This window comes from Equus asinus, chromosome 30 (assembly GCF_041296235.1).
Source record: "Equus asinus isolate D_3611 breed Donkey chromosome 30, EquAss-T2T_v2, whole genome shotgun sequence".
Classification (NCBI taxonomy): Eukaryota; Metazoa; Chordata; class Mammalia; order Perissodactyla; family Equidae; genus Equus; species Equus asinus.
The window spans coordinates 976,007-1,003,792 of NC_091819.1; the positions used below are offsets into that span (position 1 = coordinate 976,007).

At 59.8% G+C, this 27,786-nt stretch overlaps 1 protein-coding gene across 3 annotated transcripts in view; it reads right to left on the minus strand.

Moving 5' to 3' along the window:
* LGR6 (leucine rich repeat containing G protein-coupled receptor 6) overlaps window positions 1-27,786 on the minus strand; it is a 107,076-nt gene that overhangs the window by 68,776 nt on the left and 10,514 nt on the right. For 2 of the 3 annotated variants that reach the window (XM_044762853.2, XM_014843182.3), the window contains exons 2-4: window positions 12,588-12,659; window positions 10,255-10,326; window positions 2,474-2,545 (exon numbers count right to left, since the gene is read on the minus strand). In XM_044762853.2, coding sequence (XP_044618788.2) covers window positions 2,474-2,545; window positions 10,255-10,326; window positions 12,588-12,659 — 216 coding nt within the window. Of the gene's footprint in view, window positions 1-2,473; window positions 2,546-10,254; window positions 10,327-12,587; window positions 12,660-22,838; window positions 22,979-27,786 lie in introns of those variants that run through there. The other variant, XM_070501547.1, reaches the window with a different exon arrangement.

Below are 27,786 nucleotides of genomic sequence, written 5' to 3' on the forward strand. Positions count from 1 at the left end.
CCTGCATGCTACTAACAAAGAAACAGGAGCACAGAGGCTAGGCAACTCCCAGGCCTTACAGGTGACACATGAAGAGGCTGAGAGCTAAGCCAGAGTCCTGAGGACATGGCTTCTTGGTATTTCTAGTCTGTCCCCTTTCCCTTTTGCCCTGCGTCTGCCCTTCCCTCGACGGCTGTCACAGTCCCTTGGTCTACGAGCACCCTCACTGGCCCCCACCTCAGGGTGTCCTCTGTAACTGCTGCCAAAGTAAGTTTTCAATGGTGCAGGCTCTATCACATTGCTTTCCTGCTACAAATCCGACTATGGCTCCCCAGCGTCTTAAGCTTAAAGTCCAAACCCTTAGCAAGGCTCATGCCTACTTGTTGGGCATTATCTTGTGCTGATTTCAGATCTCTCTCCACCACTGCCCCTCCCACCAGTCCCCCAACATGCTCAAGTCCAGCCAAGCTCGCCTCCTTGCAAATTCTCTAGAACCCACTCCGTTCCCTCTTATCCCCGTGTCTTTGCAGGTGCTGTTCCCTCAGCCTGAAACGCCCTTCCCTGCCTCTTCAGTTGACTGACGCTAACCCTTCAAGTTGCAACTCGGGTTTTCCCTCCCCAGCGATGCCTCAAAAATACGCGCAAAATGAATGGATGGATGACTAGTCAGACGTGTGGAGTCTCCTTCTTCAAACCCCACGCAAGTTTACTGCCTACTTGATCTTCACGACAGCCCTGTGAGATAGGCAGGGAAGACGACTATCCCCAACTCGATGGCAGAGAAACTGAGACACAGAGAAGGTACAGGACTCCGTGGTCAGAGTCAGAGCCGGGATGTGATGCGAGGTTTCCACCTCCCAGCCCGGCGGCCCGTCCCTGCCCTGACCCGCGGGCGGCAGGGAGCCACAGGGCTGCAGGAGAAGGTAATTACCTGCTTCTCCCCGCACAGGAGCCCGACCTCTCAGAAAGTGCAGGGACAATGCCCAGTGGGGGTGACAAGACCTTCGGAACCCCTGAGCGCACAGAAGACGTGACTCAAAATTAAAAAACTTAACCTCACAATAAGTGCGAACAGTCCTGCGACAGCCCGTTTTCCGCTGTGTGGACCCCTTCGATGCTTAGGAGGCCATGTCACACTCTGCCCCCGTTCCTGGTGGCTGCCCCTGCTTTGCTGGAGCCCTGACAAACGAGTGGTGGGGCGACACGGGCTTCATGGCCTTCCATCTTCCCACGTTGGCCTCTAGGGGCATGCGGGGTTGCCACGCCCTGTTCAGGGGTGACTCTGGGTAGGGGGACAGGAGGTGGCTGAGACCAGGGCCCAGCGTCTGTAGCGACAGAGGGCAGGAAGGGGAGAGACGAGCAGTGCTGGGGGCCGGTCTGCCACTGGGGCGAGTGGGGCAGCCGGGAGCATGGGGTGCAGACACACACGCGGGAGGGGAGGGACAGGTTGGAAAGCCCTGAGCGAGGGTGGGCGTGCGCAGCCAGCTGGCCCCCATGGCTGGGCCTCTGTTCAAAGTGGAATGGGGCCTGAATGTGGGTCTGGGGAGGAGGCCACCCTTCCCACCTCCTTGCTCCTTCCACCCAAGGAGAATCAGGACAGTCAGAGTTGTCCGACTTCCACATCCCTGGACGGCCAGGGACCACAGCAGGACCCACAGGCCGAGGAGACCAGAGGCCTCTGTCCTGACCCGTGGAGTGCTGTGCCTCAGTGTCCCCCACTGGCTAGATATCATGCCCAGTCCCGTCTCCCAACTTTGCTTTCTCCCAAAATATCTATTTACTCTCCCATCAGAAAATGCTGAAAATTCTGAAAATTCTGAAAATTCAGTACCTGAAAATTCGGTTGGTTCAGCAGACACATATTAGGCACCTCCTAGGTTCCAGGCCCGTGATGAGCACTGTGTGGCTAAAACCCAGCCCCCAGCCCGAGGATCACACAGCCGCGCTGAGCACCTGTCCCTCCCGCCCTGGGCTCCGTCTTGCTTGCACGACGCCCCTGCTGGGCAGGATGGGAACTACAGTGCTCCTCGGAGGGACACCTCTGTCAGGGGGGCCAGTGGGCCCTAAGGAGTGGAAATGCGTCTCTGAGCCTAGCTGCCCCCCGACCAAGCCTTGGGGGCCAGCAGCGCAGGTGGAGCAGACTGCCCCTTCTGACGCTTCCCAGCCCCCGCCCCAGGCTCCGTGGCAGAAAGCCAGACACCCCAGGACCGCTGCCAGGGTGGCCCCAGCTAGGGAGGTCCCATTCTCTTCCTGGGGGGCGGGGGACAGCTGCTTTGGGTCCTTCCTTCCCCGGAAAACACACACGAGTGTACACACACACACAATGACGACAACAGAAAACCCAAAGAAACCAAAGCCTGGAGCGACACGCTGTCTGGAACATGGAGCAAGAGAAGGGGCCGCAGAGAGGAGGGAAAGCGAGGCGGGGGGCTGGACAGTGACTCAGGCCCCAGGAAGCCGGCTCCCCGGCCCGCCCAGCCCTCGAGTGACTCACAGAGACTGCAGGCTCCTCAGCTCCCCCAGCGCCTCGGCGGGCACTCCTGCCAGCTCGTTGTTCTGCAGCATCCTGTAAGGGAAGGAGGGCTTGAAGGACCCGCAGGGCTGGGGCCTCCTCCCTCAAACCTGCCCCACCCAGGCCCCTCCCTCTCGTCCCGGCTTCAGAGCCCCGGTGAGAGTCCTGGTCCAGCCCTGCCCTGTTCATGGGGGTTCAGAGGCTGTCCACGCATTGTGGTTGCACGCGGGGCTGGCAGAGGGCTCAGGAGGGCTTCTGGGGGAGGCAGCCCGGAGAGGACCATGGAGAAGAAGCAGAGAAGATGTTCTGGGAAGCAGCGGGGCCGGAAGTCAGACCACAGGCGCTTCTATCGCATTTGGGCAGAAAGAACGTGGGGAGAGTAGGTTTTTCTCCCTGGGCCTCAGTTTCCCCATCTGTGCAGCTGAGAGGCTGACGCTGTCTTTGGGGAAGGGGAGTATGTGCATGAGGGCAAGACCCCCCGAGGTGGCAGGACCCCGGGCAAATAGGTTTTGTGGAGTGCCTGTCTCTGGAAACAATCCTAGGCACCCCGGATCAGCGTGCCACACCACGGCAACAGCCCAGCCTCACACGACCTCACGAAGGGAGTGACACGCCAGCCAGTGGACACGATCCACTCAGCAGGCTGCTGTCCTGGAACTGGCCCAGCCACAGGTGCCCGGGATGACCCCAAACGCAGGAGACCCGGAGCAACTCGGGTTGCAGGGGAGAGGGGAAGAGAGCACAGAAGAGGAGGAGGGGGGTCTGGGGAGCCCCTCCAGGTGGCCCTGCTGACCCCAGCTGACCCCAGGCATCAGAGCAGGCCTTAGAAACTTTGAGGAAAGCACTCCAGAGCACAGGCAGTCCCCGAGGACAGCGGCCCTGGGCAAGCACCCTGACTGCCTGGTTCTAAGGCGAAGACGGAGGGAAGCCCCAGGGAGCAGCTGCCCTCTGACCCTCTCCATCTGTGGGATCTAGACCCGGGCCCAGGAACCAGGAGAAGGGGGCACAGGCGCAGCCCTGTGGGGGTTCAGGAGATGGTGGGGGAGCAGGCAGGAAGGAAGTGGCCCTGCCCCAGGCAGAGCGAGCACAGCCCTCTCGGCCACCGGGCAGCTTCTCATCCTCATGCATCCGGGCCACGCACAGCACAGAGAGGGCCACACACAGCACAGAGAGGGGCCACACACAGCACAGAGAGGGGCCACGCACAGCACAGAGAGGGGCCACGCACAGCACAGAGAGGGGCCACGCACAGCACAGAGAGGGGCCACGCACAGCACAGAGAGGGGCCACGCACAGCACAGAGAGGGCCACGCACAGCACAGAGAGGGCCACACACAGCACAGAGAGGGGCCACGCACAGCACAGAGAGGGGCCACGCACAGCACAGAGAGGGGCCACGCACAGCACAGAGAGGGGCCACGCACAGCACAGAGAGGGGCCACGCACAGCACAGAGAGGGGCCACGGTTACAGGCCTGGGAGGGGTGAATGTGCGCTGAGTCCCGCCACGCGCCAGGCTTGCCGTTCATCCCCCTTTAAGGTGTGTTGTCCATGGAGGCTCAGAGCAGACTCGCATCCTGCTCCCCACTCCTCAGGTAGCAGCACTATGCTGCGGGCGGAGTGGCTCTTTTCCCCATCTCTAGGTTTAATCACAGCAATGGCTAATGTGCCCTTAGAACGTCACACGTGTTAACTCAGACTCATGCCAGAGGCCGGGGGCCCAGAGGCCGGACCCCGACCTCACACCGCAGGGCCTCCATCATGACTCAGGACGCGCCGGGGGCCAGAGGGCGCTGGGGGCGTGTGACGCGCCTGGTTGGTTTCTGATCCTCCCAGTGACTGTCCGGGTTGGAGTCGCACCTGTCATGGCCTTTTATGGACACATGGGAGTCCCAAATGTGAAGCAAACCACAGCATCAGAAGACACAGGGCTCCCGGGGGTCTGGGAGGAGCCTTGTGGAGCCCAGCCGAGGAAGGGGTGGGAGACAGAGACTCCCGGGCTGTGGAGAACTGGGGCCTCGGGGTGGGTCCTGCCTGCCCCTGCCCTGGAGCCAGGCCAGGGCCGCCTGGAGGAAGGGCCCCCGCCTGCACACGATGCGCTCCCAGAGGTCTTGGCCTCCACTGGCCCCTCACGCCAGGCTCCACACGACCTGGAGGGACCTTCTCGAGGACAGTCTTGCTTCGCAAGTGGAATTTAGACCTGCGTCTCTCGGGCCTCCTTAAAGTGCTGCAGGCTCTGAGGTCAGACGGCCCTGGGTCTGCGCCCTAAGACCAGCCTCTTTCCAGCTGTGTGCCAGTGTGCCAGCTAGCGAGTCTCCATGGGTCTTGGTCTCCCCATCTGTAAACTGGGGGTAATGACAAGGTGATGACCGTCTATCTGGGTCAAACCAAACACCCCTGTGAAGCATTTACGCGGTGTCCCACACACAGGGAAGACCCAAGAATACATCAGCTGATAGTGTTAATCATCATTGTCAATATCCGGTCTCATTTCACAACTTCCTGGGTGACCTGAGTAAGCCCCCTCCGCCCACGGGGCCTCCACTCCCTCCCTGGTCCTTTCACGGGACCAGGTGCCAGGAGACACACCAGGGTCCCTCAGCGATCCAGGACCTCTCCTGCCCTCTGCCCGGGCAGTACGTCTATCCTCGGCCATCCTGACCTCTCTCTCATGAAGGGTGGGAACTTCCTTACTTGGGGGTCCTCAGGAGGCCGCCTGGATTCCCACCCAGACGCCTCAGGATGCTTGGAGCAAGGACGCAGAGAAATGATGGTCAGGCAAGAAGGGGGGACACAGGCTGCTCGTGCCTCGCGGGGCCCACCCTCCAGGGCCCCAAGGATGCATCCAGTCACTCCACAGGAAGAACTCTGCCTCCCGGAGCATCGCCATGGATCTGCACCCCGTGCCTTCCTCAGATCCCCCTACCCTTCCCTCTGTCCAATCCTAGACCCAGAAAGACCTTTAAGGTCTCCAAATTGCACAGCAAGGATGCTCCACGTCTCAGCATCTCCCACACAGAGGCTGCATCATCTTCACCGGGCTCTCATCTTCCTCCTAGTGTCAGGGAGCTCAGTGCCTCCCCAGACAGCTCATCCCACGCCAGACCGTCCGGTCAACAGAAAGCCCTTTCTTTCGTGAAATCGAAACCCACTAAGCTGCAGGTCAGTGTGGCAGCTGGCTTCAGACCTGGCCTGTTTCCCTCCCTGGCCGGGCCTGTTTCCCGGCCATCGCTCCCTCATTGAAGTACAACTGGGTCATAGGAGCTGGCAGCACCTTAGAGGGAGCAGCCCGTGGTTTCACAAATGAGGAGCTCGAGGCACAGAGAGGGGAGGTGACCCGCCCTGAGTTACAAAACAAATTAATGGTGAAATCAAGACTAGGACCTGAGTCCGGCCCCCGGGCCGGGGCTGCTGTGAGCACGTTTTCCTGGTTCCGCCCAGTGAGGCAGAGGCTGCTGACTCGGTGGTCCGCAAGCCTGGCTGCACGTTAGAGTCACCTGGGACGATTTTCACGCTGCAGCCCAATTAAATGCTGGGCAGAATCTCTGGGTGGGGAATACTCGTTTCTCAAGCTCCACGATGACCCCACTGTGAGCCGTCAGTCTTGTGCAAGTCTGTCCTCGGCACCGGCCCCTCTTTGCCCCGGAAGCGTGCGCTGGGGAACAGCTCTCGGGCCCGAGAGGCGGTTAGAGGCAGGAACCACGAGCGTTACAGTCAGAAGGTTCTGGAGAGTGACCCACCAGTGGTTTCCAGGGGCCCTTCCCTTGGTGCTGTGGCGGTGCCCCGGATCATCGGGGTGGGGGGTGAGCAGAGCCTGGGGTCCTCCTATCCTCTTGTCACTGTAGCAGAGACGGCCCCCCCCCATCTGTTTTGTGTCACACCTTCTCCACAAGGTGTTTTTCTTTTAGGTTTCTGCCGCTAACAATGTTGGGAAATTTATTCCAACATCCCCATTTTAAAAGTGAGAAAACCTGAGGCCCAGCGAGACGGAGTCTCAGTGTCCTCCTTGACATCTGCTCTGAGGTCTGCTGAGGTCCCGAGTGTGGCCCCAGGTCTTTCTGCTGCCGCGAGACCCACTCCCGGCCTCCTGTCCCTGGATGGGATGGGGGCGGCAGGCCCTGCCCCCTGGAGACTAACGGCTCAAAGCCTTATCCAGGCAGGGAGGCACAGGGAGAGTCAAGCACCCCAAACGACTCATGGTCTCTCCTCCTCAGGTCAGTTCACTCCATCAATGCCGTGGGAGCCCTGACCCCGGGCCAGGCATGGCCACTGTCCAGCCAGGCGGAGAATGGAGACAGTCGGTGTCTACCTAAGACCCCTCAATCCAGTGTGAAGAGGGCCCTGCCGGTGGCCAGCACCGGGGGACGTCCCCAGGGATGGGGCCCCGAGACACTCCCTCCCTCCCCCAGCCAGAACTTCAGCAGGGAGCGGCCCAGCCTGGGAAGCAGCCAGCGTGCCCCAGAGCACATCTTCACCAAGAGGGCCCGGGCTGGGAGCCCCAAACCACAGACTCCCAGGGGCTCTGGGCTCAGGCCAGGAGCGGTGCCTTGGGAAATCTCCCTCCAGCCTCTTGGGGACACGGGGGGAGGCACGTCCTGGAACTGTCAGCCCCTGCTTCCCAGATCCGGGTCTGGAGAGGGGCGACTGAGGCCCAACGGCAGTTTTTCTAGATGGGACGAGGCCAAGAGGACAGGTGCAGGGGTGGGGGCAGGGGCCATGCCTGGCAAAGCTCCCTGGGAGGACAGCTGTGGGAAGGAAGCCTGTGAGGAAGAGGGGCTGCGGACACTCACACAGACACATTCACTCACACGGGCACAGATTCACACAGACGCTCACTTGCACATGCACTCCAAGACACACTCACTTGGACACACTCACTCACACTTTCACACTCAGACACACACTTTCACACACTCACTTTCACACTCATACATACACACGTGTGTAAGTCAGACACAGACTTTCACACACACAGACACTTGCTCACACACAGAGACACACACACCTTCACACTCATACAGACAACACACTCACATAGACACTCTCTCACACTTTCACTCTCACACATGCACTCACACACACACACAAACTCAGACACAGACTTTCACACTTACTTGCACACTCACACAGACACTCGCTCAGACACAGATGCACTCACACACTTTCACGCTCACACATGCACAATCACACACTCACGCTCTCACGCACACACTCCTGGCCACGGACGCCTGCTTCTTCTCCCTCCAGCATGAGGCAGGAGCCATTTAGGGCTTCCCGCCTCCCCACGGGCCAGCTCCACCTCCAGGCTGTGGGTCAGGATGCAGGGCCTCTGGCCACAGCTGCCCCCCCAGAAAGGACACACAAAGCAGGTGCCCTCAGAGGCCCAGGCATTTTCCCACACACCCAGGAAGCAGACACGGTGGCGGCTCCGATGGTGGAGCCAGGCAGGGGCCTTCACGACCCTGCACAACACACATTCCCACCGACAGGCTCCAGGAAAGGCGTGACGCTGACACTCCCTGCGGGGCCAACTGCCCTAGCCCCAGACTTCGGGGCTGACTCCCCTGGTGACTCTCCCTGTTCCAGCCTGCGGGGCTGAAGACTTGGGGACCAGCAGAGGAAGGAGAGGACCCCAAGAGTCACAATGCCCCCCGGTGAGATGGGGGGCTGGAGTGGGAAGGACAGAGGGAGGGGCTCTGCATGGTCACTAGGAGAGGACCAGAGCGGGAATCCCCTTCTTTGTCCTCTGCCTCTGGGAGGGAAGGAGGGAAGCAGAGAGTCCCGCAGGGGTGGCCAGGCCTCAGAGGACGGAAGATGTGGCTCAGATGAGAGTCCAGACCTGAGAAGACGGGAGCAGAGGACATTCTCCAGGCTCAAAGGGATTGCAACACAACGGTGGGCTTCACCGCACCGTTTTTCTTGCAGGTCTGAAAACGAGCAAGGGCGGGACACACAGCAGGACAAACGGACCTCCGATGTCAGAAAGTACCTGCGGCCAGACCAGGCAGACCACCTGCTTGAAGCGTTGAGGAGGAGGATCCGTTCCCCAAGACCACTCAACTCATCCTGAGCTCGGGGCTCCTCAGGCCAAGAACTGACACGAAGGCTCCGGAGGTCAGGGGTCTTCCAGGATGGGGCAAAGCGGGGTTCCACGCTAGAGCTGGAGAGGACAGTGCGGCTGCCCTCGGCCCTGGCGCACTGAGCCAAGGGTGCCGTTTGCAGAAGGGGGCGGGAGGGGGCGGTTTCTGCGAGGTTTTGATTCACCGCCCGATGCAGGCGGAGAAGAAGGAAGAGGCTCATCTGGAAGCAGAGGTCGCAGGACGGGACGCGAGTCTCACGTCTTCTGAAGGCCCCGCAAACGGAGCGCGCTCTTTAATCCCACCGCAGGCCCGAGCCTGCCGCTGGGCACAGACACAGCACCAAGCAGGCCACCCGCCCCGCGCCCGCTTCAGATGCCTCCCCACCCCGGCCAGTGACGCAGACTAGGAGTGAGACAGACGCGAGAAGGGCAGGAAGAAGGAGACCCCAGGGGCCGGGACAGAGGGGCAGAGAGAGAGTGAGCAAAGGTCGGAGACGGAGAAGAGGAAGGCGGGAGGCACGAGGACACTGAGGCTGCAGACAGACAGGAGGACCCAAGGGCAGAGCAGAGAGTCAGGACGGAGGAGACACCAGAGAGCCCTGGACTCAGAGACTCAGAGGCAGATGGAGAGAGAGGCCGAGGGTGCCAGAGATGACAACGTGGAAAAAGGAGGAAGTGCTTCCATGTGGACCACGGGCTGTTGACCGAGGGGGCAGGGCCACCGCCAGCCCATACACAACTTTCAGGAAACCAGAAAAATATGCTCGTTTCTCGCTGGAGGCAGACCCAAGCCAGGCACAGGACTGGATTTCAGCCTCTCCTCACCACTCAACCAGAGGGTCTTGTGCAGTAAACAACCTGTTCAACCATACAAAGAAGACCTGCAGGTCCAGTCAGGGCTGAGGGGGCAGCAGAGCTGGGGAATGGCTCCCACTTTGGGGAAGTTCCAAATGCTCATTCTATCATTCCAGGGTCAGCCCCAAGATCCCCATTTTCCTACCCCCTCAGACCCTGTGCACCCACCTCCCCCAGCTCCTTCCACCCTCGCTCATCAGAGGAACACGTGGGGTCTTGTGTGGACGAGGTGGGCTGTGGATCAGGGTAGAAGGAGATGGCATCTCTGCTTTCCCTTCTCTATAACGGGCGAGGGGCCGCTGCGTGAAATAACACAGAGTTCTCTCTAATTCCCACTTGCCTATCCTTCAAAGGTCGAAGCTGGGACAAAGAAGCCGGAAAACTGAGGAGGAGGTATGTTGACAGCGAGAAGGGGGCCTCAGTGCCACAGACACCAAGGTTGGGTCGAGAGGAAGAATGGATTCCTCTGGGGTCAAGAATCTCCAGAAACGGTCTCGTCCCTCTCTGGCCTGAGAGGTCTGAGGCTCGCTGGGTCTGCCCCTGAACTCAGCCCACGAAGACCCACGCCGTGGTCCTCCCTCACATCACAAAACCCAGAGACGCTTCCCTCCCCTGGCCTGCAGGCTGTCACGCGGCTCGGGGCCGGTTAAACGCTGGCTCACAAATCAGAGCCTGGCACAGACAAGGTGAAAGCGAAGAAGCGGAAATGATCAAAATGAAAAGTGAAGAGAAGGAAACACTCAGCATCACGCTGAGACTCGGGCCACAGGCTTCGGGGTCCCCCCTCTCCCAAGGCCGCCTCTCTGTAAAATGGGGCAACTCACGCTTACAGGATTTTCAGGCTGTGGAGACCGGAGAAGGCTTGTCCCGGGATCTGTGAGAGGTGGTTCCCAGAGAGACGCCTGTGAATCGGAGAAGAGGGCAGGGATGAGGTCAGGGACCACAGGGGGCGGCCTCTCGTGGGCAGTGTCCTGGGACTCAGAGAGGAGGAGGATGAGGTGACCGGTACCATTTATCGAGATGTTTTCAGGACTTCACACCCATCATCTTGCAGTTCTAAGCACCTACTTTATCCCCAGATTCCCAATGAGGAAACTGAGGCTCGGAGAGGTCTCGACACTTCCCCTAAGGGTCACAGGGCCAGGCGCTGGCACAGTTTGGTGTCCTCACCAAATCTGACTAACGTGGGGCTCACGTGAGTTCCTCAGTGCCACGTCCCCTCTGCCCACCAGGGTTTCCTGCCCCAGCTCCCGGGCTGCGTCCTGCCCCGTCACCAGGGGAGGGTGGATACAGACAGGGTGTGTCTGCATCCCCCACGCCCGAACCACACCGCTGACCCTCACTCTCAGGGGGCTCAGAGAACGGAGAGTCAGGCTCCGTCTAACACTCGGATGATAGAGCCTGTCCCCATCTGTCACGGGCGATCACCGATTCTAAATGGAGCAAATTCAACAAAATGCACTTCATGCAAACACCTGATGGAGCAGAGCTCCACTGGAGGCACTCTGGGGTCTGCAGCGTCCCCCACGACGCTGTGTCCGGGCTCGATTCTTACCGAGAGGGCCTCACAGGGAGGCTGTGCTGAAGTGCCTCAGAAGCTATTCTGTAAAGCGCTCTCTCTAGTAAGAGTGTCTTTACTGGAGTCTCATTTATTGTTTAAGAAAACAACCATGTGAAAAGACGTGACGGCATCTGAGGCCTCCAAGCGTGGGTTTTGGATGCGGCATCTGCCACGGGGGTCCTTTAGATGGGGCCACCCCTCCCGTGGAAAGGGTGGATGAGCAGCCCTCCCTGCACCTGCCCCAGCTCCCGAGCCCACTCCCGCCCCAGCCGTGTCACCTCCATGCAAAAGCCCCTCCGCTGAATCTCTCTCTGTCACCGCCTGCAAGAACTCCCTCCCCCGGGAAAGCTCCTTGCCGCCCTGCCTGTGTCCGCCTGGCTGCCTCACGCCTCTACAGCCTCCCCTGCAGCTTGGAGGGAGCAGACAGCTCTGTTGTCTTGTTTGCCCCTGGAGCACCTCGTGGCCCTGTAAGTGCCAGGTCTGGAAAGCCCAGCCCTGGGGGCGGTAGAATGGTCACCACTGCGGAGGCAGGCTCACTGCTCCCTTGGGGAGCGCTGTCTAGGGTCCCAATGGGGAGATCTGTTGGGGAGTCGTGGGGCCCAGAAAACAGGTGGGACTGTGAGTGTTTCCAGGGAGCCCACAGCTGGCGCAGTGTAAGCAAAGCTTGATAGGGCCCCCAGGACGGGCGGTGGTGCTAGAGCAAGAATAACAGGGCTGGGATGGAAGTCAGGGCTGGGAGCAGAGTGACCGGCCCTCTGACCCAGGGGAGGACTGATCCAGGAGCACACGGGAGCATAAGGCCAGACTTGAGGATTCCAGGCTGAGAGCGGCTGCCCTGGGAAGGGATTAACCAGGGGCACTGAGAGGAGGAGGCGGGCCTTGTGCTTGGCGCTGATAGAGAAAGGATGTGTCTGAGTGGAGGGAAGGGGGTGGGCGTGCCAGGTTGAGGGACATCTGTTCACATGCAGGAGGGGAACCAGGGGTGGCCAACAGGACTGGCCTCGCTGGAGCAGAGGTGGCCAGCCAGGTCGGGGCCGGGTGAGGGAGGGTCTTAGGTGCAGATCCTTCAGGCTACGGGAGCCACGGAAGGCTCTTGAGCTGCTGAGATGCCCCCTGAAGATGTGCAGAGCACATTAGAGAGGAGGACCTGTCGGCTAGGAGGCTGGCGCAGCCCCTGGAGGTGGGGGGTGTCTAGGGCACAGTGGGAACAGAGAAGAAGGGATGGAGATGGGAGACATTTCAGAGAGAAAATCACCAGGACTTGGGAAGTGGCCAGTGACTGGAGACGGGGGATGAGACCAGGTCAAAGATGACCCCCAAAGAGAGGCGAGAGCCCTGACAGAAAGGGGGAGCTGCCAAGAGGAGCTGGTTTCAGGGAGGAAAGACGCTCAATCTTAGGGTTCCTGTGCGACGTGGCCCCACGCACCACCCCGAGTCCGCGCCTGGGCCAGGTCTCGGCTGACACCTGCTGTCCAGAGCCCCTTTCTTTTGAGCTCCACCTTCCTCCTGGGAGCCCGGGTTCTCACTGCTATTAGAGGCCAGCTCCAGCCCAGCCCCCAGGATCCAGCCCCCGCCCCAGCTCCCCACCAAGCATCTACTCACAGCTCCTCCAGGAAGCGCAGGTGGCTGAAGAGGCCAGGCCGGAGCTCCGTGAGGTTGTTCATGCTCAGGTCTCTGCACGGAGAGAGGAGGGGAAGGAGCTGTGACTGCCCTCGCCCCATCCCGCACTGTCAGCTCCAAACCCCCGCAGAGAGCCCCAGGGTTCCCACGCACCCCATGCCACCCCGGCCTAACTCCAAGTCCAGCGGCTGCATTCTCTGTGAGAGGGAAACGGGCTGGGACGAGGCCCTCCAGGTCCACACGAGTGTTCTCTCTCCCCCAGCGCCAACTCGTCCGGCCCTTCCCTCCCTCCACCGGACACCCCTCCCTGCTATGAAGGACGCTGACCTCCCCATTGGGGGAGGAGCCAGAGAGCAAGTCCCAGAACTTCAGAGCAGGAGGGGAGAGGTCACTCCACCCCAATAACACCGCATGCTCTCTTTTTGCCAGTGGGGAAACTGAGGCACAGGGACCACTGCCATGGTCTATGGAGCAGGCTCCCCCAAGATGCATGCCCTGGTGTGATCATCCGTGGAATGGCCACCGGGCTCAGCCTTTGATTCAACCCCAGAGCCAGTGGGGAGCCCCTGCCTCTGAGCTCGCCTGTCTCTGGTCTGCTGGCGTCCCTGACTCTGTTTCCTCTGCCTCTCTCCAATGGCAGAACGGCAGGACGTGACCTCTGGGCACACCACAGCAGATGTCACCTCCCCTGGTGAAAGTACCCCCTCCCTGGATCCTTCCCCCCTTCCCACGTCATCTGAGAGCCCCCGTGGGTGGTTCTAGTCACTGTGCTCAGAGACGCCCCGCACACAGCATGGTCACAACAGTAACAGCTGACACTGGCAAGAGGCCTCCCCTGAGCCAGGAACCGACTGACCTTCTCCCAAACAACCCCACTGGACTCTCACAACAACCCCAAGGTAGGTTCCACTGTTATCTCCATTTTCATTCAAGAAAACAAAGAGGGAAGAACGCAGAGCTTTGGGGTCAAAAGGCCCTGAGGTCAACTCTCCCCACCTTGGGCTCTCCAAGAGAGCCCTTAAGACCTCAGGCTCTTAGCCACTAAGACCCTCGGTTTCCTCATCCATAAAAATGGGACGAATAACACTAAACTCCCAGGGTCCTTGTAAGGATTAAATGCTTACAGACTGACTAACAGACAGTACGTGCACGATAAATATTTGCTTTCTTCCTTCCACCTGTCCCTCAGTGACCTGTAGGCACGTGTCCCAGCCCCACAGGCCTGTGGGGAGGTGGGCAAGGGTTGGTGCCCTAGTCTGCTGGTCTGGCTCTGTGTTGGCGTCTTCTTCTGTTTGTGCCCTGGTGAGCAGCGGTGTCTGAGACTATATGAGCGCCTGACACATTTGGGTTGCACCCTATTTCAAACTCCAACAGCTGCTTCTCGCCTCTGCCAGCTGCTCCCCGGGGAGCACCAAGGTGGCCCAGACCAGAACGCCACCCTGCTGGCAGCCCCAGGCCTTCCCACGGCTTTCTTCCGCCCTAGGAATGCACGCTCGCCTCTCAACCTCAGTGTTTCCCTTGCCCTGAGAAAGAGATGAGCGTGCTGCCGTGTGTGCTCAGACAGGCAGCCTGGCCACAGTGGCGGGGGGGGGGGGGGAGCTGGGTGGGCACTGGGAGCCCAGTCCCGTCTATAAAAAGACTGTTTAGTCTCAAACGTTCCATCCGTGATAAAGGTTGGACTCCAGACGCCATGTGCTCTGAGGAAGGAAGACCTTCCACGAGGGCTGAGCCGAGGACGTGGCACATGGGACTCGTGGCTGGTTCTTGTCCACAGCCCCCTCCCTGCTCCACGTGGAGATGGACGGGCCATCCCGGCTGCCCCATCGAGGAGGGCAGAGCTGGTGTGCCGACAGCCACCGTTTAGGGAGCAGAACCAAGAGAGCTCGCTGACAGACTTCAAGTCCAAGTTTGGTTCTGGGAATGCTTTTGGGCTCCACTAGCCTAGGGTTCCGGGGGAAATGTAGAGATACTGGGGACGCTGGACAGTGGCGGGAGAAAGTACAGTGAGGCGCACAGAAGCCCAGGCCATGGGACCTGGGTGTGATGGGACGCCTCCCCTGGGGGGCCTACCCACCCTCAGCCAGGCAGGGAGGCAGGCGCGAGGTGCCACAGAAACCATTACCTCTAAACGTTTACCCCGTGCATTTTTGGACGTGTCTCCACAGGCGCACAGCGGGAGTTCAAGGAGCACGCGGGTCTGTGACTCAGGCCTCATCACTCAGCCATGCCTCCGGGGGCCGCACCTCAGCGCTCTGATGTGGCTCCAGGCCCCCCTCCGCCCCGCCACCCGGACTCGCGGCCTCATTGTTCTCCCCTGGGGAGGAGGGGGCCAGCACCTCCAGCCTGCGCCCACATCCTGCCCAAGACAACACACAGCCCAGCTGCAGTGCCCCGTCAGGGGGGTTGAGCAGGGTGGATTTCAAATGGTGGGGGGTGGGGAGCCGGCTCGGGCCTGGCCCTCTCACAAAAGGAGAGCGCTGAGGCTGGTCCACGGAAACTGGAAGGAGGAGGAGTGCACGGAGCTGGAAAGGGAGGCGCGGCGGTGATTTCAAAGCTGAGACCCTCTGACTGATGCCATAGACCCCGGAGGGCCAAGGGCCCTGCGCGGGGGAGGCCGTGCTGGAGTCTTGGGGAGCGCGTCTGAACACGGGGCTTGTCCTGGGTAGTCGGTGGTGCTGAGCCATGACACTCCTGGAAGGGCAGCTGTCCTCGTCAACCAGAGAGCACAGCTCAGACACTGGGGCTGTGCTGGACCCAGGGACACTGAGGGCCGATGGTGCTCGGGGAGCCCGGGGTTGGTGGACGCTGCACGAGCTCACGTGCATTCACGAGGGCCATGCACTGGGAAACACGAGCTCCGGGGTGTGCATGTCTCGTGGGGTGCTGGGCATGCCTGAGGGCACGTGTGTATCTGACGCGTGCACATCAGAGTGTTGGAGAGTTAAAAGTCAGAAACTTACTCGAAGCATCCACTGATTAGAAAGACAGAAACCCTTCGGGGGAAATGAATGACCTCACCCAATTCTCGTCCTGTTGATTGGAAAACGCTCTTTGGCTGTGTGACCTGGGGTGAGCCTGGTTCCCTCTTTTGACCTCCGGCCTCCTGTCTGTCTGTCTCTCGGCCCCAGACAAGAGCAGAGGGAGCTCAGCGACGCTGCCTGGGGTCAGCCTTGTGGCTGAGTTGGATGCCTGATGCCTGAACTTGAACCCTGCTCCAACGCCGTCACCCACGACCACCACACACAGCCACTTCCGCTCTCCCGACGGGCTCTGGGGGCACGAGACCGTGCAGCTGCACAGACCCTCATCTGGAGGGCCTGGCACTGTTTACCTCTCTGCTCTTGCCGTTCGGAAATTCTGAATTCTTTGTGGAGGAGACACAGCACATTTTCCTTTTGCCCTGGACCCTGCAAACTGCTGCTCTCATCGAACAGCAAGGGGATTGAGAGGATGGGTTGCAAACCCGTTCTGAAGCTTCTTCCCAGCAGCCCTTGGGGTTCCAGGGGGGCTGTGTGTCCTCTCAGTGGACACAGTCACGGGGGGCAGGAGAGGACCAGTGGGGCGAAGCTAACGGGAGGAAAGGGAGGGGAGAGGGGCAGCCCTGGGCATGGGAAGGAGAAGTTTCTGGCTGTGTATTAGGAAAATGTTCTCAAAGCTTTACCCTGTGAGGCGACCGGACCACCCAAGGGAGCTGGTGAGGTGGTGTTGCCATGGAGACCAGGAACAGGCTGGATAAGGGGGGGATGCTGGGGAGCTGAGGGTGGTGAAGCCCAAGCTGGAGGGGGAGGGTACGAGGAGACCCCACCCTGCGCAATCTGGCTGATACCCAAGGGCCCAGGGGATTTGTTCTGCTTGCGTTTTCCTGTGGGAAGAAGAAACAGCAAAAGGCAAAGCCGCTGGGTTCCTCTAGGTCGGACCCGGGAGGACTGTCCCCACCCGGCCGGAGAAGAGGCCAAAGGAGTGACGTCCCTTCTGCACGGTCTGCGGTGTGGGCTCGGGTTACCCATCTCTGCAGCCAGGTAAGGGCAGTTAGAGCAACCGGGAGACGAGCCCCTGGGAGACGAGCCCCTGGGTCACCTCCTCCGTGATGCCTGCCCCATGCAGAGCGGACGTGGTGGCCCCTGTGCCCACAGCATTTGGCACACACTGAGCTCTGCGTGCGCCCAGCACCGTGCTCACCTTTATTACCAACCCAGCTGGGCGCTAATTAGCTGTGCGTGGCTGCTCGCCACTTGACATCTCCCAGCCTCCTTCAATCTGTGACATAGCGATAATAGTGGCGCTTGCCTCACGAGAGCTGTGAGAATTACCTGAGTTAATAAACGTACAACACACCTTATTATTTGCTTACGCCTGTCTAAGTGAACTATCCTGATTAGTGTCTAACGACCCGCATGACAATGAGCTTCCTCAAGGCACAGATTTACTCTCAGTCCTCTCTGTCTGTATCCCACATCCTAGCGGGGTCCCCAGACAACAGGGGTGCGCCATAAATGTTCAGACGAATGTGTCACAGACACAGGGGAGGTGGCCTCTGGGCTTCGACTCCTGGGCTGAGAGCCGGCGCTCCAGGGATGTTTGTCCCTATGTCTCGTCTGAGCGTCTCCCACTCTGCTTTAAGGGCATAATCTCTATGAAGAACCTACTGGGTGCTGAGTTCCGCAGCCACTGGGGCTGTTGCTAACAATGCTCACTGTTCTCCCACTGGGGCATCCTCTCTCCCTGAGCTCTGGCTCTGAAGGCTCATCCACATGCCCTTGCAACATCAGCCTGCTCCTTGCCCTCCTCCTCTCAGGCAGCAGCCTCTGGTTAGGGCCCAACGGGCTGTCACAACAGCTGCACTGACAGCCCTTCCCCACATTGACTGCACGTTGGGAGACAGCCTGGGGTCAGCAGGGAGCAGGACAGGCCGGTGTAGAAAGAGCCCAACGGGGTGGTCCCGCCTGTCGAAAAGGGCAGTCGTCAGGCTAGCTGCCCCAGGGACCGTCTGGTGCTCAGAGAACATGTGATGAGTTCTTCTGACCGCAAGAGAGCAGGTGACCGGGCAGAGAGGAAAGAGCACGGCATCGGGGGGGACCTGGGTCAACTGGACTGAGGCCAAGGTCCCTGCAGCCCCACAGCTCAGTAAGCTATGTTCTACTGGCTGCTGGGTGCCCGGCTCGGCTCGCCGCATGGCGGGGCCAGGGGTCTGGGCCCTGGAGGAGTTTACAGTGTTGCGGGGGAAGGATTGTTTGCTCACAAAGTAACAACAGAAAGCCACAAGCCCACTCTGTTTTGTGGTTTACAAACTGCTCCTGCAGCCTCTCTCCTAGCTAAGTTCTCAACCACGTGTCCCGACTCTACAGCACCAGCTCAGGGCTGGCTCCCCAGGGCAGAAATGAGGGAGGCGTGTGTAGAGACACAAGGAGCTCCCAGAACAGAGCCCACCGTGGCGGCACCCGGACAGCACCCCCTGCACTCGGGGCGGGGAGTTCTGGCCGTGGGAGAGCCCTTCCTTGCACCGGGCCGGCCCGTTCACCGAACGGCTGTTGGCCCCGCTGGCTTTGCTTTCTGTGCCAGTAGCATCTCCAGTTACGGGACCATCCAGACCCCCCACTGCATTTTCAAACAGCCCTGAATGGAAGGTACCTTCCTCTGCCTGCACTCCTTCAATTCAAAAGGGAGGAAGCAGACCCAGAGAGGCACAAAGCTACCTAAGGCCACACAGCAAGTGAACAACAGTGTCGCTGCTCGAATTGGGTCTCCTAAACTGGGGGCGACGCTCTCTGCACCCACCACGATGGTCTTGAGTCCCTCACGAGCCTCCTCCGTCCATTTGACTCCCGGATGACACTTTTTTTAGCAGAGATGACTCGGTACAAATTGTCTCCTCTGAGAATCCAAACACACTCGCTGACACACAGGTCTCGGATTTTTGCAATTTTCACCAATTTCCAAACAAAGGGAGTGTACTCCAATCCGGAAAAGTGTATCTATGTTCATACACATGACAGCACAATGCGTTCCCTTAGCTTTGCACGAAATCTTGCATGAGGACAATGCTCTGTTCTAAATAAAAGGACTTTTGCTTTATTTTGTCATTTCTTGGCTACCTTGTTTGCAATGAGAACATCTCCCAGCCTGCCCGGAGTGGCAGGAGCGCTCCTGAAGGAGGGTACAGGGGACAGTAAGAGATAGGCTGGAGGGGTGCCGGGGGCCTGGCACCTGGACTTGGGGTCATTTGCAAGGGGGCAGAAAGTCCCGGGGTTGCTAAGCAGTCTGAGGGGCTCATGCAGATGAGCTGTGTCGGCCTGTGCATGGATCGGAAACCCAGAGTCAACTGGTGACCCTCCATTCAGGTGGGATAGGGAGGGATAAAGGCAGAGCAAGGAGACGTTCCTAAAAGCCAGGGGAGAGAAAAGAAGAGATGTTTTCAGCCCTGGGTTAAAGGACCACAGACGTCAGGGAATGTCGCTCATGGGTATCCTATTTCATCTACGTGACGTGGGCCCCTCACGCTCTGATGCAGAGAGAGGAGGGAAAGGAGGGAAGAGACCCAGGGTGGTCCTTCCTACTCAACGATGCTCAATTTGGGAAATCTTGGTTTGACGCCTTTGGAACCAACGTCAGGCCAAACCTGATGGCTCCAGCTTCTTCTTGAAAGGGGGCACTCTGAGGGCAACAGTACGCCAAGGGAGCGGGTGCCGGGCAGAGCGAGGGAGGGGACAGCGTCACAGATGGAGACTGAGTTCTGGGGCTGGCCCTGACCCTCAGCACCGCAGGGGAATCCCCTTGTGAGGGAGTTGGGCCCGTTCCAGCTAAGGGGATATCTCTGGCTCTGCCAGGCGATGTGGCTAAGCTGGGGTGGTCCACAGATACCCTGAGTCTCAGTCAGAAGTGCTACGACAGGTCCGGTGCAAAGGCTGCTCCCGCCCCAGGCGACTGGTCAGGATGCTCGGAGCGCTCGTCCTGGGCGATGGAGAGCTGTGCCCGTGGAGCTGTCCCTCAGCCGTGCCCAGAGCCAGGCGAAGGCTCTCAAAAGCAAAGCGGGGCACCGGCATTGCAGAACCGTGTGTGCTTCTCCCCCACAGTTCCTGCCTCTTGCCAGCCGTGCCACCCACAGGCGGGGAAGCTGATGGGGCCCAGGCCTCCTGGGCCCGGCTGGCGCTGCAGTGTGGCCAGAGAGCAGCCCACAACATGAAGGGCAGAGCGTCCGGGAGCCGTGGAGGGCCGGCCCCAGTCTCCGTCTCTCCTCTGCCCTCTCCCTGAGAGACACTATAGATTCACGCTGTCCAACAAGGCAGCCGCTACTCCCATGTGAGTACTCACATCTAAAACTTACACCAAAATTAAATCAAATTTAAAATTCACTTCCTCGGCGACACTAGCCACATTTCAAGCCTCAATAGCCACTCGTGGGTAGCGGCCACAACATCGGACAGCGCAGATCTAAACCACGCCCGTCGTCACAGGCTACTCTATCAGACGGCACCCGTGTGGCCTCTGTGGTCACACTGACCTGCGTTTGGTTCCCACCTCTGCCACTTACTTGCTGTGTGCCTTTGGGCAAATTAGTTCACCTCTCTCTGCCTTCGTTTTCTCACTGCTAAAGTGCTCAGCCAGTGTCGGGCATGTGGTGAATACCAACCAACAGTCGTGAGCACCACGACCCAACTCTGCCACCCACCGAGGGCTCAGGTGCCTCCAGCCTCAAGCCACCCATTTAGTCATCCAGCCACACCTCACTCCACCAACGTGCATGGAGTCCCCACCATACAGCAGGCCCTGTGCCAGGTGACGGGGCTGCAAACCCCAGCCAAGTAGGACCCCTGCCCTCCAAGAGCCCTGTCAGATGGGGACAATGACAAGAGAGTGGACAATTACAAGCCTGAGGGACAAGTGCTAGGCGGGGCTGGGCCTTGAGTGTCACAGGCCCTCCTCAGACTAACCCACTTGGGCTTTTGACTCTGATCTCGTCAGATTCAGTCCCAACATCAGGCCATGCGATCCTGCCCTCGATTACGGACCATCACCTCCTCGTCTCAGCCTGCTCATTCATGTGGCTGGTCTCCTCACGGGGCTGGGGTTCCCTCATGGCTCCCAATTACCCGTCCTTGTCACATGCACACAACACAAGCTTAGGTCCATTTTCTATGCAGCAATGGCACCCCAGTGGCCCCCCCGGGAGGACTGACAAGGAGCGTGAGACAGCCCTAATGCAGGAGGGAAAGAGGACGGGCCCAGAAGACAGAGTGGCTGTGCATTTCAGGACCTGCCCTGCCCATGTGTTCCACTAGCCCGGGTCTCCTCCGGCTCCCCGCGTCGTCTCCAGCCCTCACTCGGGTCGCTGGCTCGTCTAGAAGGCTCTATGTCTGCGTGCAGGTGTGTGGTGTGAATTCCGCCTCCCTATCAGACTTGAAGCTCCTTCAGGAGAAGCAGGGGGACATCCTATGGGAAGCAACCTCCTCACAGGGAAGAATTAGGCCCCTTCCCCAGACCCGGCAACCCCGGGCTCCTCCAGGGCCCAGGAGAGGGGCCGGGTGGTGTGGGGAGCAGGGGTCCAGGTGGGAAGGCCCGGGACAGCCCCGGGGCGGGAGGTGGGCTCTGATCTGTGTGCTGACCGCAGACCTGAGCCCTGTTTGTCTAGCTGAAGCTCCTGATCCTGCTGCCTTTATGTCACTGGATAAAGAGGCAGGCAGGGTGTGTCTGGGGCGGAAACCCGAGAAAGGGCCCTCTATTCGGTCACCCCCACACCCACGTCCAGATGTAAGCTCTCCTCCTGCTTCAGGCTGTCCTCCGCCCTGTGCCATCCCAGCAACTCCTCTCACCACCACTGACACACACGGAGGGACCCCCCACTCACCACCCACGCCCACCCTGGCTAGGGCAGCACCAGGACCCCCAGACACATGGCTTTCTAAATTGCACCGGGTCCCAGTCTCAACTGGAGTCTAGTGGGAAAGAGCAGAGTCTGGGAGTTCAGAGCACGTAATAAGAGCCACCTTTGCCAGGGCAGACACTGCTGAAGGCTTTGCAGACCCAGCTTACAGGTGAGGCTCAGCAAAACTAAGGTCCCTCTGAAGCCAACGTCCCAGGGGGTGTCCAACCCATCTCTCTGCCCCCTGTTCGCCTCCTTTGTAGTGTCTTCTACCGTTATCGAGATCTGGGGCATCCTGGTCTCTTTTAATCTTTTTATCAGGTCGGGGAATGAAGGGTTATTTATTTCCATTTTAAGTAAAGAAACTGGGACTCGCAAACATGCTACCTCACATCCCAACCTCCCCCGGGCGGGTTCTGTTGAAACAGCCGCACAACAAACGAAACAGTAGCTCCAACCCCGGACCCCGCAGGTACCAGCCTCACCCCTGTCCGTGCCTCCTGCGGCTCTCTCGCCCCTTGCCCACTCACCCTGCCCACACCCCGCCCGCTGCCTCCCCGCGCCCCTGACCCTGTGCCCTGCCCGCCCCCTGCTCGCTGCCTCCCCGCACCCTCTGCCACCCGCGGCTGAAACGGCCCGGAAGTGGAGAGCTGACCACAGCTTCAGGAACAATAGATGGGGATTAGGGCCGCCTGGGAGGCCCAATGGCCTCTGGGTCCTGTTCCCAGGGGCTGCCCAGTACCAGTGGAACTTTCCGGAGCTCACTTTCCCTCCTCCAAGCCCACCTGCTCACGTGCCCTGCGTGCTCAGCCGCCCGGGGGGCAGGTCCCCAGACACCCACCCGTGCTGAGTGGCTCCCTTCCTCCCTGCACCGTGGGCCCCTGAGGCCCCGCATGCCTGGTCCCCGGGGCGATTCCTGCCGGGTTCAGCGTGATCCTCTCCTACCACCTCCGTCCTTGTCTCTGGCTGGCGCCCCAACAGCCACCCCCTTCCCCAGCCCCTGGTTTATGGGACTTGTAGAAAGGCTAGATCTGAGATCTGGATCTAACACCATGGCCCAGCCCTTCCTGACGTCTAGCCTCGCTCCCTAACGCTGCAGTCGGACTGAGCAGATCTCTGCCCATTCCGTCAGGGTGTGGTGGATGTGGGCTCTGGGGTCAGACTGCCAGGGTTTGTATCTTGGCCCTGCCGCCTCCCCGTTGTCCGATATTGGGCTAGTCCCTTCTCTCTGTGCCTTAGTTTCTGCATCTATAAAATGGTACCTAGTACTTCCTCTTACGGGAACTGCTGTGAGGGTTAACAGGAGGATCCTGTGTGCCAGGGTGTTAGCTGTGCCCCTGGGGGGCGTGAGTGCAGCTCAGTATCCCTCCCCTCACCTGCATTCTCCCCCAGAGCCCCCGTCAGGGAGAACACTGTGGCAGCGTTACTGCAGAGCTGGCTGGGGAGCCGCGGGAGGGGAGGGCGTTCCAGGTCGGGCCTGCCCTTAGGAGGCACCAGCAGCTGCTTCTCTCTGAGGAGTCCAAGTGGTGCCACCTGCCTCAGCCCTGATTGCGCATCCTTTGATCTTCTGATCTCTGGCCAGGGTCCCCCAGCCGAAGGCATTCCTGCCTCCCTGGCCTCCTCCGAGGAAAAGAAAAGGGCTGGGCTCCCTCCCTTCCCCCAGATGCTCCCTCCCTCCCTGTGTTGTGTGTGTAACCAGGACTACACAGAGGACAGTGTAACAGCCAGGTTCCCTCTGAGGTGGGGCTGTCTGGGGCGAGGGGGCATGGGGAAGGGCTGGCCACTGGGCATAGTGCCCTGGCCTGGACCGGACACTGTTGGAAAGGTGCCTTCAGCCCAAGTTCCTTGTTCCTAGTACCCTTGTGTGCAGAGCCGCTCTGAACCCTGGAGGAGGTGTGTGTGCCTCGTACAGGAGGAAGGCAGGAGGAGCCATGCCCTGCCCTGAGGAAGCCGCCATCCAGGATCCAGCAGAACCACAGACATGGTTGGACAGAGCCTTGAGCCTTTGTGCTGGAGGACTTTCAAGTGCCTCAGGGCCAGGATACAGTCCGGAGGGCTTCCTGGAGGAAGCCTGGCCTGCAGTGCCAAGAGGGACAGGTTTAGCCATCTGGAAGCGGCCTTTGCAAAGAGGAATGGAGCTGGGGTGCTTAGGATGGCAGTGAGGAATGGCATAATAGGCCAAATGGTGGCCCCCAAAAGCCATGTCTTCGTCCCAGTCCCTGGAACCTGGTAATACGAGCTTACTTGGGAAAAGGGTCTCAGCTGTGATTAAGTGAAAGATCTTGAAATGAGGAGAACATCTTGGATTATTCAGGCAGGCCCTAAATCCCATGACAGGTGTCCTTATGAGAGAGCCACCCGGAGAAGATGGTGACATGGAGACGAAGGCAGAGATTGGAGTGACGCGGCCACAGCCCAGGAAGACGGCAACCCCAGGAGTTAGGAGAGGCGGGCAGGGGGGGCTCCCCTCGAGCCTCATGGTGATGCGGCCCTGCCGACGCCTGGATCCGGGCTCCTGGCCTCCAGAACCAGGAGAGAATCAGCCTCTGTCGTAAGCCTCCCGGTTCGTGGTACTTTGTTACAGGAGCCGCTGGAAACTATACGGTAAGCAGTCAGAGGGTCTCAGTAGACTGCCGGTCCTCGTGGCCACGCTGTGGGACCCCCTGCCCTCTCCCGCTCCTCCCCCTCCACCATTGGCCTCCCTCCTGAGGCCTCAGACCTAGCCAACGACCCTTCCACACCTCACCTAGGAAGGTCATTCCCACCCTCCAGAATCCTCCTGGACCTACTACGACCCAGCAATTCACTCCTGGGTATGAAACCGACAGAAACGCATCCACGCACTTGCCAATGGCTGTACAAACCGCCCCCCGCAGCGCCGCCGGACCACCACAAACCAGAGGGTGTCCGGCGCCCATCAACAGCGGGGTGGATGAGCTGTGCTGTGTTCTCCCACAGTGAACACCTCGCAGCAGTGGGACCGAATGAGCCGCGCCTGTGGCCACCACGTGGACGGATCTTCAAACACAGCCAGACACAAAATAGGGCTCCGTTTATATGAAATTCGAAACACAGGGCACAATGCACCTGCGCCGTCAGAAATCACGGGGCTGGTTGCCCTGGTGGGGGTGGGTGGTGACGGGAAGGAGGGGCGGCTGGTGGAGAACTCTAGAAAGCTGCTGACATTCTGTTTCTTGGTCTGGGGCTGGTGGTGCCAGTGTGGTCAGCTTGTGGAAATTTGTCAGGCTATACCCTTTTGATAGGTACCCTTTCCTGTGACGTAGATCATACTTAAATAAAAGTTAGTTTAAAAAAAAAAAAGGACTCATTTTGATAGTCTCCCATGAGCCTCGAGCTGGCTAAGGGTCCCCTCTAGATTCCCACGGCATCTCGTGAATCCTTCTCAGCCTCCACCTTCTTGAATTGAAGCTGGATGTTTGTTTCTGTGGTTTGTTTTCTCGTCTCCCTCCTCTGTGCATCCCTCGCACCTTGCACGGGCTCTTGCACACAGCAGGTGCTCCATAAATGCTTGCTGAGACTTGCTGGCATGGCCAAGGGCTTTGGTGTCCTCAGGCTTCCCTCCCAGACTTCCCTGGCCATCTATCCGTGTGCCCTACATGGTCACAGGACTCCACAGTGGGACACACTCCCCCACCTCCTGCTCCCCACTCCTCTGGGTGCATACCTCCACCCCAGATTCATGGGGTGGTAGCTCTCCGACCCACCGCCCCGAGACCTCTCTTTGCACAGACCGCAGGTCTTATTCATCTTGAACCTTCAGAGCCCAGGCAAGTGCCAGACAGCATGGAGGTTCCAGAACCAGCAGCCTCGAGTGGCCAGAGCCCTGATGCATCCGCGCCCAGGGGCAGGCACATACCTCTGTTCGTCTTAGCTTGTTTCAGACTGGATGGAAATTTTCAAAAGAGGTTTTCTTTAAAAAAAAAAAAAAGCTAAGAGAATGAATAGGAAAGGCAAAAGCTTCTAAGTGGAAGGGTTTATAGAACAGATGTCTCATTCTAATGAAACCCAAGCCTGGCTGCGAGCTGGCTAACGGGCAGCTTAAGAGGCTCGGCGGCACAGCTCCGGCTTCACCGCAGCCGTCTGGGTTGCCTGCCACACCTGGGGCCTGCGGGGGAGCCAGGTCAGTGCCACCGCCAGGCCCAAAGAGCGCTGCCGCCCGCCCGCCCGCCCCCTCCCAGGTGAGGACGTCTGCTCCAGCCTGCTGGCTCCTGCTCTGCTCCTCCTGCCTCTGGCCACTCATTTGTTGATTCATTCCTTCATTCATTTCTTCACTCATTCCACCAATATTTTGGGGCACCCATGTGCGAGGGGCATGTGCCAGCACCGATGGGACCAGGGAGCACTGGCGGCTGGACTCTCCTTTCCTGGGGCTCCAGCCTGGGCTGAGAAACAGACAAGTAAACAGGAGTTAGATCCCAGAGGATGAGCCTGGGGACAGAGGGGGCACACACGGGAAGCCCTCATCCGGGCTGAGAGATTAGGGAAGGCTTCCTGGAGGAAGAGGCATGTCAGCCAGCCCCTCGTGTCCTAAATCAAGCTGATGCATCCCTGGCTTCCTCCAGAGAGACTCCCCCTGGGTCCTACTTCCTCCTGCCCCCCGGAGCTGCAGGCTTCTGGTCGGAACCCATTTCTTAAGCACAGCCTTGCAGGAAATCACAGCGAGGTCCACGGGCTCCTTCTTATCACTGTTGACTTGAACCCGTGGTGCATCGCCCAAGTGCACATTAGGTGAACGCAGTTCCAGGGGGTGGGGGAGCAGAGAGTCAGCTGATGCTCTGACCTTCCCAGGGACCAGCTCTAGGGCCTTGCTTGGCCCCCTCCAGAATGCAGGCTCCGACTCAGTGGGTCTGGGCCGAGGCCTGAGCTTTCTCCTGCTGACGTGTTCCCGGATGACACTGGTCTGCGGACCGTGCTTTGAGAAAAAGGCTTAAGGACATGCTAATAAGTCTCCTTTAAGCAACCCCTTATAAATATCTTTCAATCACTTTTTTGCTAAGGATTGACCAAACTGACTCATCAAGACATGCAGGTGGGGCCTGGCCCAGACAAGGGTGCCGCCGCCTCTCCATGCAGTGGCGCCGCATGGGCATTGTGCGGGCCAGCTGTGGCTGAGTGCAGGGGGCGCCGGGAGGCTGCAGTGAGGTGCGGGTTCCACAGAGGGACAGGATGAGGCGCTCAGTGTCCTCAGCAGCAGGCGGGCCCTCCAGGATCCCCAGGGACCACGGGGCATCTCCATCTCTGGCCCCCTGCTTGCCCACACGGGCCAGGCCCACTTCCTCATGGAGAAAATGAAGCGACGCCCAGCCCACCCTCAGTGCCTTCAGGGCTAGCGAAGCAGAGGGTAGCTGTCGGCTCTCTCCTCTTGACCGAAAGAGGAGGGAAACTCAGGGACATTACACGTGGAGGGAGGAGGGACACCAGGAGGAACTTCCCAGGGGTCATGTTCCTGAAGGGTCAACCCCAAGACAAGTGGCGGGATGGTGAATGGCTTGGTCTGTCCGTGTGGGGGTCCAGCCCAGGTCAGGGGCAGGGGCTGTGGCCAGCCTTCGGAAGGCCCCCGGGCCAAGCCTCCCCTCCTCCTACGCTCTCCACCCCCGCCCCCCTGCAGGCCCCAGGCCTGTCCACCAGGACCAGGCACACCAGGGGTCCAGGGTTAGCCAGGTATTTCCTGACCCCAAGCCCCACGCCCAGCAGGTCCCCTGGCCCCACAGCATGCTGCCTTTGCACCCCATCCCAATCTGGACAGTGCGGCTAATTCCTTCTGGCAGGTGGAGGCAGGGCAGGCGGAGGTGGGGGGGTGGCACCCTGGGCTTCTGCATTCAGGGCAGGGGAGCCAGCAGCGAGGCGCGGGTTGGCGTGGCGTCGGCCGGCGGGGGCGCGGGCATTCTTCTTTCCGCTGGCTGCACACAGTTAATGGGGGGCCTTGTTCTGGCTGGGCACGCAGCCCTGGAGGTGCTGGTGACTGCCCTGCCTTGTCCCAGCCCCGGGTCTCGAGTCTCGCTGAGTGAAACTGTGACTCTCAGGGGACCTGGCACCTCCCTCACCCAGGCTCTTCATAGCCTCCGCCTGCTCCTCCTCCCTCCCTCTGCGTCTGTGTTTATACTCGGTGATTGTCCCTATAAAATCTGGAATCAGGAACTCTCAGCCTGCAGGACACAGGCCCAGAGGTCAGAGGACTTGTCCAGAGGCACTCAGCACAGAGTCCCAGCCCAGGGCCTCTGATCCAACCCCACGGAGCAGGGGATAAGCCTGAAGCTACAGGGGGCTGCAGACAAAATCAGAGGAGGCGTCTGCAGCCACTCC